This window comes from Melanaphis sacchari, unplaced genomic scaffold, assembly GCF_002803265.2.
Source record: "Melanaphis sacchari strain LSU unplaced genomic scaffold, SCAv2.0 Contig19_pilon_pilon, whole genome shotgun sequence".
Taxonomy (NCBI): Eukaryota; Metazoa; Arthropoda; class Insecta; order Hemiptera; family Aphididae; genus Melanaphis; species Melanaphis sacchari.
Genome location: NW_020270975.1, coordinates 1,171,884 through 1,193,570, shown reverse-complemented (window position 1 = coordinate 1,193,570; position 21,687 = coordinate 1,171,884). Strand labels below are relative to the sequence as shown.

The 21,687-nt window shown below is 22.5% G+C and overlaps 1 protein-coding gene across 3 annotated transcripts in view; it reads right to left on the bottom strand.

The window, feature by feature from the left end:
• Window positions 1-21,687, bottom strand: part of LOC112593002 (adenylate cyclase type 8) — a 137,445-nt gene that overhangs the window by 54,380 nt on the left and 61,378 nt on the right. For all 3 annotated transcript variants that reach the window (XM_025337193.1, XM_025337192.1, XM_025337194.1), the window contains exons 3-4: window positions 4,274-4,373; window positions 4,149-4,200 (exon numbers count right to left, since the gene is read on the bottom strand). In XM_025337193.1, the coding sequence (XP_025192978.1) occupies window positions 4,149-4,200; window positions 4,274-4,373 (152 nt within the window). The remainder of the gene's footprint in view (window positions 1-4,148; window positions 4,201-4,273; window positions 4,374-21,687) is intronic.

Below are 21,687 nucleotides of genomic sequence, written 5' to 3'. Positions count from 1 at the left end.
GAAAATATAACCAAAAGCAAATTGAACATGTAATATTTTACGAAAATGTAAATTGATATTATAGATAAAATAAAAGAAAAAAGAAATTCAGTTCGTTGTAATAAATAAAAATATATTCAATATGTAAATATTTAAGATTAAAAAATATATTTTTAAATTTTTTTTTAAAAAAACGAACAAAGTAGTTTATTTTAAAGCGAGTATAACCAATATAAACACATATAATTCACAATTTAGCAATCATCATGAAACATTTAAAAAAAAATTAAAAATACATATTGAATAAAATACCTACAATCTATATAATTCTAAAATCAAAAGAAAGAAAACAGATTATAATGAAATAATATTGTATCAAACCCATTTTATGTGTATCTGTATATATTTGAATATTGGGAATTTTACTAGGAATCATTGAAAGTAACATAATTAATATCTTTGATAATAAATGTCTCCCCAACTAACTACGCTTAGTATAAAATATAGATTAAATAATAAAACAGTTTTAAATAAAGGTGTGATAATATTATGTATATTGGTTTTAATAGTGTTCACGCATTTTTGTCTTAAAATTAGTGTATATATCTTATGATAAAAATAATAATTGTTCATTATTTATTGTTTATTTGAGTCATTGAAAATTATTGGTGTTTATTATACAATATACAATACTAGCTTGTATATGATGATAATAGACATTAATAAGCTCTCCAATATATACCTAAATTATGTATTCATATTAACGTTAAAGTATGAAAAGTTTTAAAGTTTTAATTAAATTCTTCGTATAGCTAATATTTTATATCATGTAGTAGGTAGATATACCCCTAATAATTCGTGTTATTTGTCTAGGTACCTTTGTAAATACAAATCCCATATGACTGGCCTATAGGCTTTTCCGCTTCAATAGGACTTAAGTAATGGGACACAAATACGTACATATATCATGTATTGGATTTAGTAACTTAAAAATAAAAGACATTCAACTGATTCAAGCTAAAAAGTATTATCCTCTTAAATATAATTTAATTAATTGAATTTTAGTTTTACACATTTTGACGCATTAAAAGTATTATAGTATTATTGTTATCTATTTTTACAAGATAGTTACCTAGTTTTCTAACATACATACTGTATACGTTTTTATTTATAAGTCTAAAAACAAAGGTGTAAGTTACTTAAAATAATGAAGATATATATAGGAAAGAACTTGACAGGGCACAGTAAAAGGGTGTCATTTTAGATACTCGATTTACTTGCTCTAGTGCTATACAGTATTGTATTAATATATTATTATTTATTGTTGTAAATTCAAAATCTACAATGGTAAATTATCGACTGCTCTGAACGCAACTTTGCAATTTAAACTAAACTTGTTATCAAATTTTTTTAGTAGTATATCGCAGAATTATATTTATAGTTTTTTACTTTAAATAATTACTGGGAAAAAAATTGTATCTTTAAAGTATCAATTAAACTCCTCAACTTTCAATCAATAATGGGCATGATTAAAAGAAATTATTGAATCTTTCTTATTTACAAAATTATCCTTGAAAAAGTCTGAAATAAATAAATTAAAAAATAAGATATTTTTATTTTCCAAAATATAAACATACTAAATGTGTACTAATAAAAAAAATCAAGTATTAAAAAGTAATTTAAAGAGCAAATTCAAATTTAATTATTGTATAATGATCTTTATAAGGTTATTTAAATTTTCTGCAGATAATTAAAATATATAATACATACTAAAATGGAATGAAATACGAGTAAAACATGGAACAAAAATATTTTAAATTGATTTAAGTTCTTAAAATAATGAAAATTTTAAAATGTTTTTGGTTAAAGAATATATAAAGCACACACAAAAATCTATCATCATTTACCAATGTGAAGGATTTTAAATATTTTTGACTAAGGATTTTAATTATGTAAGTATACTGAATCAATTCTACCCTTTTAATGTTTTATTGGATTTTAAAATTTAAAAACAAAATTTTTCACATAAAATTCTTTAAATGGTAAAATTTGTAGTTTCAATGATTTTAGCTGGTATCCAATTTATTTAATTACATTCATACCAAATTAATAGTAATATGAACACCTATTGGTATAATTTTTTTATATAGTTAATATACCGTACAACTTTTATATTTGTTGATTTATTAATGTTAATTTAATGGAGAGATGGCGATAAGGGATAACTTATAATTAAATTATAAAATTATTTGAAAGGATTTGTGTTAACACTATAAGAAAACTTATATGAATTGTTTATTATCTTGCTCTCAAAATAATTTAATAATAGTTTGTCATCTTAAATTTAAGCTTTTAGAGATATCAAGTACCTATACGTACTATATCATATTCAAAATTGAAAATTATAAATAAAAATATAATTTGATAAAATAATATGATATTTATTACTTATTATAATAGCTAAATTTATTTAGGTAATTAAAATAAATAAATAATTTCTTGTGTGTAATAAATTGATGGAAATTTCATTAAACTATTATATTTACAATGTTTTAATAAACATACAAAATTAATTTATGAAAATTTCTGAACAGTATAAAATAAACATTCCTGCAACTGCAAATAAACTAAATACAAAACAATTCCATTACACTTGAGATTTAGAATGTTCGGTTAATAGAACGATTTAATGAGTAATATTTTAGTAGACAGTGGACGAAACCTTTGAGAAAATTGCATTTTTTTACAATGATTACATATCGAATTTATAGCTATAATAAGCGCTTTGTTGTAACAAACTTTTATGTGAAAAATAAATATGAAATAAAGCTTAAATTTTTAATAATGTTATTTATTAACAATTAAATATTGAACAATTTTTTGATTATCACATTGTTGTTTTTTTGCTTAAATTAAATGTATTATTTTTTAATGAAAATCATCTCAATATATTTCTGTGAATCTGACTAATATTATATTATATTAAAATAAAAATGAGTTAATGATTTTATATTATAGCTTAGCAATAATTAATCACTACAGATAATTTTGTAAAAGTGTTATATAAAGTTAAAAGTTAAAAGTTTAATTTTAACATTTTTAAGTACAGCAAAATAATTTGTTTTTAATTTATAGAACTTTAACCAAATGTATTGATATAATGAACACCCTTACCTACAATGGTTCTTAGAAAATTATTAAAACACTTAAAAGAATCATATTTAATATGCATAGTATTAGATAATACATTTATATTTATATTATATATATAGTAAAATGGTTAATAATATTTTATAATACGTACACAAATTAAAAAATAATATAATACAATAGAACATACTATGTAGTACACGAAATAATTGTAATTTTAGATTACACAATTAGCCAAATTATATTTCAAAATATCTACTTATTTTAATATTTGCCTGTTTAAAATAATTTTAGTTATCGATAAATTATTTTATCGCTTTAGATTGACTTTTCTAGTTAAAAAAATGATACATACAATGAGTAATAGTTTGATAATTATTTCAATGAATTGCTTTGTTATTCTCAAATATGTACAGTATATTTATAATTATGTAATTGAAACTTTCTTACTGTATTAGTTAAGATTGTTATAATATTATACTTATTGTTTTTTTACAAACATTTTTGGGTAGTTATGGAGAAAAAATTTCTAAAAATGCATACACCTAATGTGTTAATTTAAAATTTAATCTAATTAAAAGTGTTAGTTTTTTTTATTTTACAATAATAACTATTTATTATCTATAATAATGCATCGTTATACTGCACCAAACTGAAAGTAAAAAAAATAAAAAAAAAATTGGTTTTTTTAATAAAATTATATGTTGAGTTCCAATTTCATTAACAACGTATAGAAATTGAAAGTGAATTAGTCACCCTGGCTTTCTTTTTATAAATGTATTTCATTTATATTGTATGATTATAGGCATATAACTAATTTATGAATTATTATGTGAATATCAATTTTGCTAATGAAGTTATTTTTTTTTTTCAGAAATATTTGATTAATTAAATAATAATTATAATCTTAATTAATATTTTTAATGATTCTTTGAAGTATCTAGAGCCGTTCATATTTGTGACAGATGTAATAATATTACAGTACCTACCTAATTTAATTACATTAAATATTACATTACTTGGAATTTGTGATGTATTGTTGGTGTTGTAGTCTGTGCCGTCAAACGTATCCTAAAAGAAAATGTTATTATAAATATAATTACGGATACTTGTTTATACTTAATAGAAAAAAAGTTGTTCACACCACTGTCATGTTTGAAACAGAATTTGTCTTTTGTAAGTCGATATGTTGATTCCTTCTTTTCTGGCTGTGGATCCGATGTATCGCTCTCAGCCATAGCTCTCTAAAACACAAAGCAAATTTGAATTAAGATGATTATAATACTTAAAATAATCATTTTGTAACATTAATTTAATATTAGTAATATCACTGCTGTATTTAAAATATGATTTTTATACTAGTTAATTTTACATCAAAGATTTACAAAAGAAAAATATTGTATTTCTAAACTGAAAAAGTATTAGATATCATCCAACTACATGGTATACTATATTTATATATATTATAATATGTACTACCATATATACTTATATATAAGTATATATTATGCGAATGACGCGACGTAACAATATGCTATATTTTTTTAAATTAAATCATAAAGCTCAAAAAAGTAAATCTTTGTTGCTTCAGCTAAAATAAAAACATATAAAAAAAAAAATAAAAATAATAAATAAATTGAATTCTTATTTCTATAATGTTTTTTGTTACTTAAAGCAAGATTCTTCAGACAATGTATTCTCTATGTAAAAATATTCATCAACCAGTTGTTGAGATATATCAATCTAAATAGTCGTTAGTACGTTGCATCGTATAACGTTTACGTAAATCTTTTTTTTTTCAAACATAAAATATATGAGTCAGTAAGACTAAAGTATGATTTGTTCGTGGATTATCATCGGTCTGATATAACTTAAAGTATACTCAGTTAACGGTGCAAACTTGACTATTAATAATATATTAACATAATTTTAAAATAAATACATAGAAAAACACAAACAGTAAATGATACCTATATGCAGGGTTTAAAGTGGAACAAAATAGCGTAAGATACTGTAAAATTCTTATTTCGTGATATATTTTTTATAACATTTTGAGAATTTTGAGCAATTCACGCGTGTATAAAAATTTAACTTAAATGATTTTGATATTTTTAAATTTTTATTTTATCATGTTGTGTTGTTGCAATCGATGGTATGGAGGGTCCTTGTGTTCATTAATATTTCTAAATTCTAAATAAAGTGATATAAATTAAATTCATAAGTACATTTTTCATTTTTATCACTATATCTTTAAATTTTTATTAACATTAATTTTTTTTTCAAAATTTAAGCTATATGTGATAGTAAATCATTATCTATAATAAAAAATAAATATTTTTATGAAATAATTCAATATAAATAGTACAAATAAAATCATTAATTAAATTTTCATTAAAAATTACATTGTATGGATACATCATACAATATATCTAATAAATAAAACTAGGATTTTAATAACTTAAAAACTACACTAAAATAATATGCAAAAATAACCTAAAAACTCTAAAAAGTAACATAAAAAATGTACTTAAATGAGAGAAAAAAATTTAATTTTAAAATAATAATAATTATTAATCATTAATTATTATTCATTAATTTTTATATTGTACAAAATTGGTAAAAATTTATTTAAAGTGAATAAAATTAAACAAATATATACAAATTTGGGTTAATAATTATTTATATTACTTTTTCAAAATTAATGGACTGGAATAGGTAATTGGGATTACTTATACAACATAATATGTTAAAAAAAGCTTAAAATTATAAAAAATAATAATAAAATAAATTTAAATAAACAAAATTAACGTAATATTTGTAAAAATGATCTTAAAAATGCAAAATAAAAATTACACATTCTAAATTGTTATATAACGAAATAAATATAGTTGTTGGTTAGGACTGTATAATATATAACACTTAAAGAAAAATAATTCAGTCATCAAAATCTAAGCGCTCTACTAATAAAAAATGTATTATAAATAAAATAAAAGATATAGAATCAAAAATATTATGGAACAGTGAGATATAAAAAAAAAAAAAAATTAACAAAGTTAGCTATGTATATAATGATATTTTTATTAAATTAAAAAAATATATAGTGAAATAAGTTAAGAATAAAATTATAAAATTTTGAAAATAAATAGTTATTTTTAACAGAGGAAATTATTTAGATTCAACTTAAACGCTTGAGTATACTATCTTATCGTTTGAAGAAAATATTAAAGTAAACAATTCTTGAATGTGAAGTTAGAAGTAAGAGGACAGCTGAGAAGGTACTATTGTCATTCCCTTTAACTCGTGTCAATAGGATATAGGTTTGCGTTCTCACTTCTCATTATTTGAAATTAAAATAAATACTCATATTATTCAATAATGGTTTTAAAATAAAATCGCGTGGTTTTGATTGTATGAAATATTTATTTGTTTTGTTATGAATTCATATATCTATCTATCATGTCTGAGTGTTATTATCAAATAGTTACTCTTTCAAAATTCCATAAATTTATGCACATTTATTTTTTCTTTTCAATTCTTATCGTAATTATAACCACAGACAATATATTTTAAATAAAAGTTATACAAAAATAAATTTATAAATTACAAAGAACGAAAGGCACTGTATTTAAGCTAGTGGTATTCTTAAAGGTAAAAATGATTCAGTTTATTCAAAATTTGTTCCACTATCATTTATCAGTAATTTAATATCCTAAATCATTATCAGAAGACATTTTAAATAAGGTATAAAAATATAATATAATAATAATAAATATTAAATTGGTATTAGAATTAACTATGTTTTAATAATTTTCTATGGAAATCCGTAAGAGTATGTAATAAGGGCTAAAAATAAGAAAACTAGCAGAATGATTGATGTCTTTGATAAAATAACGATATAACGTTTACCATACATTGCTTAACCGTTTATGTAAGGGATTTAAAAGCCAATGTAAAGAGTCTTATATTTGGTTATTAATATTATTATAGAAGATTAATTTGAAATATGTTAGTATCTCTATTAAAACTTATATATTTCCTACAATATTATAAAGTATTAAATAAGTATTAAGTTAATATAAATTATATTATAAAAATTTAATACAGTGTGTATTTAATGTATTTTATTTACTAGATAATAAAAATAAATATATAATAATAATAATAATAATAACAATAATAATAATGAGTATAATATATAATATTATTACATAATGACAACATTTTGAATACCTAATATTTAATAAAGTAAAATGATAACAATTTTTCCATGATGAGTTATAACTTATAACTCTTCTATAAATTATAGTTTTATATTATCTTTTAGTTGTTACTAGCAATTAAAAATATACCTATTACCTGCCTATATTAAATAATAATTTAAAAAAAGTGTTTTTATTTATTGTATTTAAAAATACTTTTCTTATTAAGTTTAGACTTTTAATATAATAAATTAAAGCATTATAGGACTTAAAAAAAAAAAAAAAAATGTCACTAAATTAAAATCAATATAAATTTTGATGTAGAATAAATTTTAAAAAGAGCTATTTCTAGACCTATCTATACGACTGTACAGGTTTTTTTATTAAGTACCTATATAATTATACTTATATTACTAATAAATCAATAGTTTATGAAAACAATTGTTATTTTAAGACTATTATTGTGATATTATAATTTATAATAATTTTAAATCTAACAAATACCTATTTATATGCATGACTAATTTTTGTAAAATATTTTAATAAAGAGTAATGATACGTATAAATAAAATTAAAAAACTTGGATTAATAATTCGTTTTGTATTTATTAAACTATATTTATTTAAATATTATTTTAATTTATTGAAAATAATATGACTGCATAGTCATTAGTTAAATAGAACAGATTTTGACATAGAATGAAAATTTTCAATAAAGCTCATATTTTTTAACAACACTTTATTTCGTCGCGCATACGCGTAAACGCACATATTATATCTAATACAGTTTCAGCATACAAATTAATGTTTGTCTGGGATTGAATGTTAAACACGTGAAGGGCATTTGTATTTATATTATATATTTATAGTTACCGGTCGTTTATTAAGATGATTTATTTAAGGCATATTATGTCGCTAGTGTTCATTGTTGAACTTTGAAAAAAGTAAAGCAGACACATTATGAGTCACGTTCATACTTTCAAAATTAACTATTTATTGTAATATATGTGCACAATATAAACGTACTTATATTCTATATATCTATACTCCTATATATTATTGTGATATTATATGACACCAGTAAATAACAAACAACAATGCATTTAAGATATACGTTTCTGTGGATCATTTAATAAGTACTGGACAAGCCTGGAGATAAAAGCCGCGGGTTAATCATACCAACTACTCATTCAGTCGAATGTATCAGTCAGTTTTTGTGTTCCTATATAATATGATAATATGGAATCCGATTTTGACATTGTCAATTGGATTGATTTGTAGAATCAAATGACACTACTGGAATAGAACAGATATGTTTTTAGCTCAGATAGGTACATTTTATTTATTTATTTCTCCCAAACCACTGAAGTTTAAACATTTGTTATTCCGTTTGTCCACAAATTTATTATTTTATTTTAAGAATTTAAATTAGACTCTTATCAAAAATTCAATGAGAGCGCGTTTGATGTTTTACAATGTTACATTTGATTATGTAGATATTATAGTGAACAGTTTAATTTAATAAGTATGTAGTGTAATGATTGATTTGTCTATTAAGTACATATTAAAATGGTGAAAGTTATTAATTTTTTTAAATCTAGAAGACTAAAAATTCTGGGTTAAATAGCAACTATATTGCGTATACCACAAACACACTTGCTCCAACTTAGTCTAATGTGATAGGAAGGTAATAGCTTTTCATAAAAATAAATAACTTCAGCAAACATAGAAAACATACTTTCTTATTTTTAGGTGAACTTAAATCTATAATTTGTCTCTCACTTGACACTATCATTTTTAAACTAATCGAATACAAAAATGAAAAATAACTCGTACACCTCAAACTTTTTTCTCCTAACTTGTAATATTAGAAAATACTACGGGAAATCCCACAATAAAGGAAAAAATACAATGTTATTGTTTATTTATTTAAAATTAAAAACTATAGGTTATTGTTATGTAAATTTAGCATGACAGATATAGGTGTACATATAAATATTATTTCATGACGAAGTATATCCCATTAGGAGATTTCTAAGCTCATATTCTATTTTTGTATTATTATATTTATATTGTTTTATCTATTAAACTTATTGTTCAGTTCTTTAACTGATAGCATAAATAAAAAGTTTGTTTAAAAAAAAAAATATATATATATATATATAAGAAAAACATAAAAATATTTGAATATTATTTGTTTCTAATAATTTGCAAAATACTTAAAAAAAAAAAAAAAAATTGAAACCAATTTAACTATAGTAATCGAAAAAGTTTTATATACACACGTGACACGTCACACACACACACACACACACACACTCAACATGACTTGGCTGTTTGATTCGTTTGTGTATGAAATGATTTAGAAACATCAAACCAGAACTAATAGAAACAGAAACCATTATATAAACGAGTTTGTTGCTTCTGATGTAATAACAAGAGATTTATTCCAAACTTCGATTATTTGTTTTTTTTTTTTGCAATAGTCAGGTATCTATACATAATATAAAATAAATAAATAATACATTTAATCTCTTGCAGAATGGAGCATATCATAAGACGCTACATTATTCGACGACATATTTATGACTTCCGATAGTGGAAACTGGGAACATATGACTATAATATTAATGATACAGTAATGTATTATTATGCATGTAAAAAAAGTTAATTTGTTCAGAACCCACAGAAAAAGTAAAAGGTTAACTTTAAGTAAAAAAAAAAAAATAAAAAAAAAAAGTATTATATAATATTAGGTAATTAGTAACATAAGATAATATAAATACTTTCAATAAAACCGTATCTACAAATTAAATATGGTTCATCATGTCTAATCTATACTTTATTTATTCTTGAATTAACGCCGGAAAATAATAAAGATTGTCTTTCAGTAAGTTAAAAATATTTATTTTTACATATTATTATTTATGGCTACAAATTATAATTCATAATATTTATTCGAGAAGCAGGCCTGAATACTCGCAAAATTACAAGACTACTTACAGAAGTTAGTAGGTATAGAAAATTTAAAAAAGAAAATTTATACTTATTATATTTACAAAGAAACACCATATTGAAGTGTGGTTTTGGTTATAAAAAAAAAAACTATTTAAGTTATGGTTTTATTATATTAAATGTTTGTATTATACTTGTCATTTTTGGGATAATAAAATATCATTAGCTATTTTTAATTCATTTAAAACTGTCATCTTGAATGCCTGTCGCCCTCGTCTCTTTATTAAGCTCGTCTGTTATGGATATAACGATATACATATAACATCACGTGTGCAAAAACACTAATAATTAAATATTAACGATAAATTAATTATGTAGGAATAATAACAAACTAAATATTAAGAATAATATAAGAATACAAGCAGTAAGTAAGTCGGTAGTAAATAGTTAAAATAAATAAATATTTTATTTATATTCAAGAGTTTTTATAACTAAAACAGCTGTTTTGTTAGTACATACCAATATACTAATTAATTATTATAAAATATGAATGAAATATGCATTTTAAAATTAATTGTATTACTTCATGTTTGTTATAAGAATACAAATTTCCGACAATCCTGTTTGTGTGTAAGTAGTTTAGATTTTCTATGTAAAATATAGATATACTATATTATAAATATATATATATGTAGTCGAGCACATTATTACGGCACAAAAAAAAAGAGATTACTTACATACAATTCCAAGTAACCCATACATTTTTGTAAAGTAACTTTCAGACGATCAGATAAGCTTGTTAATAAAAATAAAAAAATGAAGTGATATTTATTATAAAAAATTATTGAGCACCTGGATGATAATTATATTTGTTGTATTGATACACGCGTTTTTTCTATTTCAACTGGAAACGTAATACGATCAACAACACTATATATTGGTAGCTCTATATTATACTCGTATGTATGTCTCCAACCTTACAATATTAATCCATCACGACATTAATAATGCATTAGTTTACCCCTTTTTCAACCCTAGAAATACCTGTCACAGGAAAATAAATTAATTGCCTTGAGATAGAAATAGAAACCCATCGAGAATACCAAACAAAGAGCATTTATGCATTTAATTCAAAACGTTTAATTTCAATGTTTTAAAACGTAACTGATTTATCTATCTGCATGTATAATGAGATTGTTCTTATTGAGGCTAAATACTATATTTTTGACTAGGAATTATCATTAAGATCATTAACTATGATTAAATTACTAACAAACTAACACATATAAATTAATTTATTGTTATATATAAAAATATATATTGTAGGTACATAAATATAAAATAACTATGGAATAACGTGCGTTTGTAGCTAATAAATTACTTGACTTTGACAAGCATGTCTAAAAATATACTAAGCGTAAGCTATTTATAGTAACTCGACTCTTTTTGATACTAATAGTAAATAAAAATTAAGTTTTGATAGTATTTTAAAGTTAATATGAACAACTGTATTTTAATGGGTAATAGAATAAAAATAATAATAACCGGAAACATATAGAAAGTTTACTTATTGAAGTCAATTTAATTATGATAATAAAATAATTAATAAAGAAAAAATTGAGAAACATAATCACATAAACACAATGGATATTAATTGCGTTTTTATTTTAGCATTTATTAACGTGAATTATTTAGGAGCTTATAGATAAAACATAAAACATTTAACTATATTAATGAATTATTATGATCCGACTAAGCATATTAAACTAAACGGTTGTAAAATTGTAAAATTGTTAACTTAACGATGTATAAATTAACCTGTTGAGTATACTTTTATAGTTAAATGTATTAAAATGTTTACATATGGTTTTTATTCTATAAGTAGTATAGCAAAAATAACTTTGTTGCAAACAACCAATTGATTCGTTCAATCAATGAAGTTGAATTACATGATACAAAGTTAAATTATAAATCAATCTAATTGTATACCTACTATTATATTAGTTCATCAGTTTAAATCCTAGAAAATTCTTTACCGGCGAAAAATTAAAAATATAATATATTATATTACGAAACTAACGGTATCTGATAAATATATCTTAATATGCGTAATATGCAATTATTATTATTATTATTTTTTATTTTAAAATATTTAGCAGTTCAATTTTTAATCGTAGCATGACATGTATAATATACTCGTATCATAGTTTATTTAAATATTTCAAAATTTAAATGTTTGTTCTATGTCAATTTAATTTTATACAACGATGATAAGTTTTATATATTTTCTTAAGGTGACAGTTATTGAAGAATACCGAAAGGTGAAGTCCTCTGGGAAACCTTTTTTGTACTCAAGTACTTATTTAAAATTATCTAAATGGAATTGTATAATAAAAATATCGACAAAACTGAATTTATGTTTTTAATAAAATTGATATGCACATATCTTATAACGTTTAATGGTAGAATTAATACTAAAATCATTGAACATATTCAATAATATTAAAAAAAAAAAAAAAAATACATCCTAAAATTTTTAGATTTTACTGAAGGAAATTGTATTGCGGTTCACACGAAAAGTATAAATAATCACAGTAAGCGGATTGGAAAAAAACCAAATACATCGTAACTTTCAGTTGTTATTTAGAATATTATCATAAACGTTCATTACTATAACTATATCGTTATTATTAATTATTATGATTATAATCATAACTATGTGAGACTATTCTAATTAATTAAAATGGTTTCTAGATTCTCAGTGGCGTATTTACAGGGGGAGAAGGTCTAGGGGTACTGGACTCCCCAGAAGAAAAAACCGATACATAAATTCCTGCAATATAGTTTAGTAATAAGTATAGAATTTGGTATTCTGTGTATTCTGACGACGATTTCCAAGTTACGACTAATTGTTATGTGTGACAAGGCAATAGGTATATATCAGTTATCCATATCTTTAAAATATAAACTTTATCGCACAGAAAAACTGATTATTGATGGATTTGAGTGTGTATAAATTAACAATAATAAATTGCTATATACTATACAGTGTATGCTATAATAAGTATAATACAATATAAATTCATTAAATTATTTTATCTATTATAAGATATTACACATTTTCTACTAATCTCATTTTGTTTTAAAAACTATACAAGTAATGACAAACTAGTGAACCAGGGAACACGAGTTAATTATACTTTTTATATATTAGTATTAAGTAAGTACACAATAATATACTTTTATTATGTCTCAGCAAACTTCATTTAGTCAATTTTTAAAAAAAATCTAATGATACAAAAAATGTTGAGCATTTTTACCATGACAAATCTTCAGTTATTTCCGCGATTTCTCCAAATAAACGACCAATATCACCAAATATAGATAATAATGTCAAACGCATTAAACTGTCGAAAAATTTGATAATATCGAATCAGAAATTGAACAAAATCAATTTCGATATAAGATTTTAACTTAACCGTTCGTTAACAGATGTAGAGATAGAAAAAATTCTTTAAAATATTTAGAAGCCCGAAGAAAAGACTAAATGGATTGATCATATTAAACATTTATAGAGGAGTTGAAATTACTGTTGATGAAGTGATAGATGAGTCAGCAGTAAAACAATCAAGATGACTAGAATTTATTTTATAAAATAATATTTTATTATATAGTTTAAAATATAATATATAATATATATAATATTACATATGACTATACAAGTATACAAGTATATATTTAATTTAACTCCTTCAAAAACTATATAGGGACGTAACTGTTAAAAGTTATCATAGTTTATATTAATTATATTAATTATATATAAACTTTGGATCCCCCCCCCCTTGAAAAATTTGAAAATATGCCACTATAGATACTTATAATTAGAATTTATGCGAGTTTACTGTAAAAATGTAATATTATTACTAGTGTTAAATATCCATAATCTAAATTGTATACTATATTATAAGGAAATTAATATCATATTTAGTAGGTAAATATTAGAATATATAACTTATATAACCAATTGGAAATAAATCTAATTTAATGTACTAGTATATAATATGAACTCATGATTATAATATTTTTAAAATAATTTAAGCAACGTTAAAAAAAAATATTTTTATAATTATCCTAAAGATTTAATACTAATACTTCACTTTTGATAAACTTTCACTTCCTTCACTTTCAAATAACAATATTAATGATAATCTCTTTAATATAATATATTAAATTATATTCCAAAGTTTAATAATAATTAAAATAAATTCACGAGAAGTCAAAAATATTCTATAACTATACTCTATTTTAATACATCATGATAATACGTAAAGTGTTCTAAATTTACTATCACGTTAAAAAAAATACTGTTAAAATAATAATTTAATGTAAAGTAACTTAAGTAAAGAAAAGTTACTAAATGTCCATAACTATTAACGTTTAATATATCAATTGATAAACGTGAAATTGTATACTCGTATTTATAAAATTTAATTTTCAATTAAAATATATAATTTGATTTTTTAGCTGATATATTCGTGTTTAAATTTTAAGTTTTAAGTATAAATATATTAAATTATCTTAGGTTTATTTTGATTTAAAAATAAAATTATATTATTCGTAAGCAATAATCCTGACAATGAAATAAAAATAATACGTTCACGGTCTTAAAGTCATCAAATATTCTGCCGAAGAACAATATTAAAAAATTTAAATGACAACGAATAATATGACTTATTACAAATTGAACTATTGGTCTAGCACACGCATCATAAAAGTATTTTAATGCATTACGATATACATTACGATATTAGCCTGTTGTAGCCAGCCATACATAGATGAATACGTATTACATATTATATACATAGTCTTTGAATCGCATTAATCAAATCCCCCATAGAGGGACAATGGGTGAGAAAAATATCAGAAACCGTTCAACAACAAGTCGTTACGACAATCCGTAATATTATAAAACTTTCACATACGCTTGCAATAGTCAATGAACAATGTTTTTGAACTTTATTACGACCAGACCTCGACCCTGCCCCGCCAACCGACGTCAACCCATCGCCTACTTTACCATGCCATACACACGCATAAATGCATATAATATATATGTTATTATATACATAGAACAGACGAACTTACCCGCAGTGTATATTATATATTTCTTAAGCCTTCCTTTTGTCACGAGACGTATGCGTGTGGGGAGTTAATGCGAATAATATGTGCGTTTTTGTGATTTGGTTTTCACGCACAACGATATCTTTTCGCGCGATGCACGTGACGTACATTTTTATTGTCCACTCGGCTTTTAACGGACGGCCTCCAACATTATAGTCAGAATATTGTTTTCCTCGATTCGTCCTGTACACCATCATAGACCATATTATTACTACATGCATCCTTTTCTATTTTAAGCATCCGACGGGTGACAATATTATGGCTTTTCAAGTATGTGTGTATACTAATGAAGTCTAATAAAAAGGTTTCAGCATCAGAATACCAAAAACAAGGAAAATTTACGATTTCTTTGCATGTATACGTCAACCCTTCATAACTGAAATTCCAAGTCGGTGCAGGTATATTAAATAAGGTGAAAATATGACTACACGGAATGTGTGATATTCTTATATCTTATACACGAAGCAGTATTTTTCGAATATCAACTATAAACCGACAAATCATGTTTACCTATACCGCATAAAAATTGCATAAAGCATGATAGACTGATTATTTTTTATCATTAGACTGCAGTATTGAAATTTCAGAATTATACATACTGTAAATTAATACATAAACACACGCGCATATAGATGTATTTATATATATATACTTATTAATGAGTTAATAAAAAAGTTTAAATGTTTCATGAGAGATATTTTATTTTTATAATTTATGACATAAATATATCCATACAATTGAATTTTTATGTGTTGTGTAATTCTATTTTCAAGCAATGAAAATAATTTTCTAAAATTTATGTTATTGTAAATGTCAGTAAATATCAACACATCACAATAATATTTGTAAATTTCAAATGTTACATTTTTCAAAAACGTACTAATCGTAAATGAGTGTGTTAAATAGTTAAGGTATTATAATAAGTGTAGCGAGACATGTAAGGTCACGTGGAGGAAAATACCTATATAGGTAACTAGATCATTAACAGCTAAATGAAGTTAAATTAACTATATAGTGCACTGATTAAGACTAACATTTTTGAACGCATGCGTTGTATTAAACAATAAATAAAATAAACAATAGGGAATAATTCCTATGTGCCGCTCAACTACACTTAATACTTTACAGTATATATAGTGTAATATAGATACTAAAAACTTAGAGCACAATTATTCGATAATACCTAAATAAAAAAACAAAAATACAGCTTAAAATATAAGTACGTTATTATTTTTATTAAATAAAAATTTAAAAATTAAATGTTTTTTTACAATTAGGTACATTCAAAGTTTGAACAGATAATGAAAAAATAATTGAAATACTATAATAACATAATATTTTAACATTATGATATATAGAGAGTGATGTATCATAGTTTTTATCATGTTTAGTTACATATTATGTGAAAGTTTACGTTTGGAACTTATTATATTATATAGTAGTATAGTATGAAATACATTTTAAAGATATTAATGATTTATACATTTTATTAATTTATTTTTTTTTTAAGTTTCCCTGGCTTAATTGTCTAGACTTAAAAATAATTTATAATATATATATATATTAATAATATGAATAAAATATATAAATTTATAGGTATAATATTAATAAATACATAAAATAAAACAGTTACCTATTTAAAATAAAAATAGTGAATTAAAACGTATGTCTATGTAAATTTATAATTCACATTATACACTCTTTTTAAATACTAATAATAGTATTTACATCAAAGGCTAAACAATAATAAAACATAAAATTATAAAGAGAATTTGTATAAAAATATATTTTTAAATATTTAAAATTGAATAATAGTAAAATCAGTGAAGTGTACCTATTTGAGTTCATAATTACACAAAAACCTTTAAAATTGTTTAACGTATACGCACGTATATGCTTTTATTTTTATGCCGACTATTTCATACTTATACTTAACTGTCAGTATTTTTACATAATGTAAAGATTAAATTCGCAAAAAAAATATATATTACATATTATATGTTTATCATATTCATAAAGTTTATATCATTTTTTTATTTCATGTTTTCTTGAATGTTTTTCAAATCTAAGAGACATTAGTTTTTTTATATTAAACATAATTTGATTTAAAAATTTAATATCAACTTGATTTATAACATTAAATAATATATTTACGAAAAAACAAAGTTTTTTAATTTGAATATAAATAAAACTTACTATTTAGAATAGCATTAAATACAAATTCGCATAATATAATATGTATATATTATTAACTTACAGTAAAATTGAGTAAAATAAATATGATAATTTTCTATTACAATACAGTTTTTTAATTAAGTAGTAATAAGTTATTACTTATAATCTTAGTAAAAATTACTGTTAAATTATTATGTATAAAAATTTAATTAAGCTCATATTATCCTTAAATGCTCTAGTTCGACACAGAAATGTTTTAATACTGGAAGATCTTATAGTATACGAGAAACTAGAAAGGTTTATACTATTTCATCACATCACATCACATGCATTTGGTTATGCATATTATGAAAATGTCGTTATAAAAACATGTATTATTATTATCATCTGATCTTTATTTGGCTAAACGTAATCGCGACATACTCCCGATAAAACAAAGATTACTTATACAAAGATAGATCTTTTTTCGTATAGCTAAAATAAGTTTTAATTTAGGAGGTTAGTATATATTTAGTATTATGTAGTAAAATAGTAGTGATCTACCTATATCATACGTATATCATACATTTCAATATAAGCCAGGATTACCATAAATTATAATTTGTTTATTAGTTTATTGGTAGAAATATAAAAATACTATTTCTTACACGATAATGTTACATTGTTACTATTAAAGATGTATAATTTGAATAGTAAATAATAATATTTACAGGTTATGACATCACTATAATACATTTCAGTAAAAAAATAAAGGTTAATAATAGGTATACGAATACATGCATATTGCATAGGTATATTTTCACTATAAATAATATACAATGATAAATATTTAACATTTAATAATTCTAGACGTATATATAACACAGATACAAAACAATGATATATAATTTATTATGGATATGGGACTTCCGTATTTTAAATTTTGTTAAATAAGTTGTGTGTGTGTATTTTTAATCAAGAATTTCAGAAACAGGAAATTGTACATTCTTTTTTAGTACTTTTAAATAAAACTTTATCTTCGATTGCACTTAATGGTAACATTACATTTTCATATCAAATTATGTGCACGTGTAACTGATCCATTACTGAAAGTTTAGTGTCACGTGCTCACTGTAAAATCCAATACAATAGTTAGCATGCGTAATTTGACTCTTCTGGTTGTCAACGTGTAATACGATCATATGGTTTTTAAATATGCTGTTAGGATGGTAAACATCTCCTGTATAGGCCACTCAGCTAGTTGTTTGATTTTGGTTGATGTATTCCGTTCTCAAACCAACAATACCGAATAGGAATACATAAATGACCAGCTGTAGGAGTGATGAAATTTTCAGATGAAGTCCGTAGAAAAAGGGTATATATGATGAGATGAGGATATTTATTTTTTTTGTTATCGCATATGGAACATATACGTGGAGAATAAATCAAAAACGAAATTACCAGGGAAGAGTCAGAGTGCGGTAAATAATATATTGATAAATACTAGACCGTAGACTAGATATGAATATTGAAAAAAAATGTTAAATGAACTGTCGCTAACTCAACAATGGAAATTATCAAAATGATCATGGCAGTGTATTCGATAGAAAATATTGAATTCACCTCCACTTGTTGAAATACGTTTGTGAGTGGCTAAGTAATAATTTATGAATATTTCGACCTATTTTGACGTTACACGTCAAGTATTTGATGATGACATTTTTTCATAATTGACATTTTAAAATATTTATGCTTTAATTATCTCAATATTTAAAAAGTTAATTCATCATAAATGTGCTAAAAATCAGAGTTATATTGCAAAATATAAATTTGTTTTGTTTAATAATTTTTAATATGCCCTTGCCACCGTGACCATTGAGACTGATTCGAAAATATTTATTTATACCTTATTAAATAAGCTTGTCACATAATATAAATGATTTGATAATTGCTGATCAACTAAGAGATACTATACGTATTCGTTAAATAACTGCGTGAAAATGGTCGGTGACACCGAATTTAACTTCGTCAAAAATACGTATAGAGTAGGGATTCAGATTGATCAATGATTCTTCGAGCTGGAGATACAAAATTATTCACTAACATAATGTAGAATAATGAAAATGTAAGCTATTGATTATATAAGTACAAAATCTATTAAACTATCTTACTTTTAAATTTAAAATTTCTATGAGATACATTTTGTTGTGTGATTTAAATATTATTAATAATTATTATTTAATGATAGAGCGCCATACATAGATTGTACATTAAATATCGAAAAAATGATTATTTCAAAATATTAATGCATTAACAACAAAATAAACCTTCTTTTTAAATAGTCACAACTATATATTTTTTTTTTTTTATAGATTTTGGTAGTATTTTTACTGAATACTTATGGTAATGGCAAAATTATCAATTTTAATTTTATGATAAATACTTATACAAAAGAATTTATTTAAAAGTACTTACATTATAGTTATATATCAAAATTAAAATTAAACTATGTTTACTAACTATTTTGTAGGCATTTAGCCAAAAATTGATTACATTTTTTGTGTGTATCTCATTAGATTATTATCAATTTAGTTTATGAAAAGATGTGAAACAGCATGGTATCTTACACCCTAAAACCCATAATACGAAATGTTATTTATTTTTAATAAAAAATACTTAAATAAATGGACTTTACTTATAATGTTAAAAAACGGTAAGTGTGTGGTATATTATCATACAAGTATTACATGGAAAATAATGAAAAAGATTGTCTTCATAGTTTATACACAATATACTGATAAAATAATATTATATTTAAAATGCTATTAAATTTTAATTCTGATTCTTTAAATAAATATTTTTAATCTAGTATACAATTGAGAGTCGATTTAACGTCATAGTTTTAAAGAAAAAAAATTAATAATACATATTATTAACATTTATTAATTCACATTTACCAGTAAACAAATTCTCTTTATCAATAATTAAAAAGGCAAATTTTTAAGGGACAATAATTAAAAAGGTATTCATAATTAATAAAAAAAAATATTGGGTAAATTTTGAAATGAAATTATAGTATAAATGGTATAAAACGCGTGGACAAAATGGACGAAAACAATTCCAAGCGGAGACGGTCTATCGCTTATATTACTAAGTATAGTTTATGATATTTCAATTAAAATTATTTATTTAACTAATAATAATACATTTAATTAAACAATTTACAAATTTTCGTAATTTTGATGAAATTAAATTGAGCCTATAAATATTTATATAAGGTATCTGTAAGAGAAAATTATGAAAATTTCAAGTAACTACGGTTATTCGTTTTTTAATTCCGACGAAATATCAAAATATTTATTTAACGGTGAGTATAATTTATAATATTGTAAATATTGACCTTAATGCTACTAAAAATTAATTTAACTTAACGGAAGAAATGTTTTTGATGAATTTTTAACTACAAAATAATTATTTTAAAATACTCATAATTTTCAAAATTTCAAATTTAAGCACTCAAAAAAAAAAAATATGTGAAACCTTGTTAATAATTTCAAGCATTTTAACCAAGCAAATATTTTTTTATAGACATTTACAAAAAAAATAAAAAATAACTAAAATACTGAAAATTTCAAATATCTATAAACAGCTAAACAAAACGTCGTAATAATTTAATTATATGAATATCTTACATAGAAAATGATCATTTGGTGAAAATTTTAAATATTGACGATAACTAATTTTTAATGGGTTAAGCAAAAAACAAATAAAATAAAATCTATTTTTTTTCAAATTATTAATATATTTAATATTTATTTTATGAATATAGTTTTTTATAATTCGTAATATTTTCTTTTTAGCTATCAAAATTTTATTTTTACAAAAAACTAAGTTACCTAAAAAATCTAGTTATCTTTGATTTTTTTTTTTTTTTTTTACAAATTAGATCCAATTTGCTATCCAAAACCACTCTCAAAGTCGAAAATCGAAACATTTTTTTTAACTGCTTATCGTTTACACATACAAGTACACACAAAAACAAATAAAACAGTGTAAAATCAATACATTCA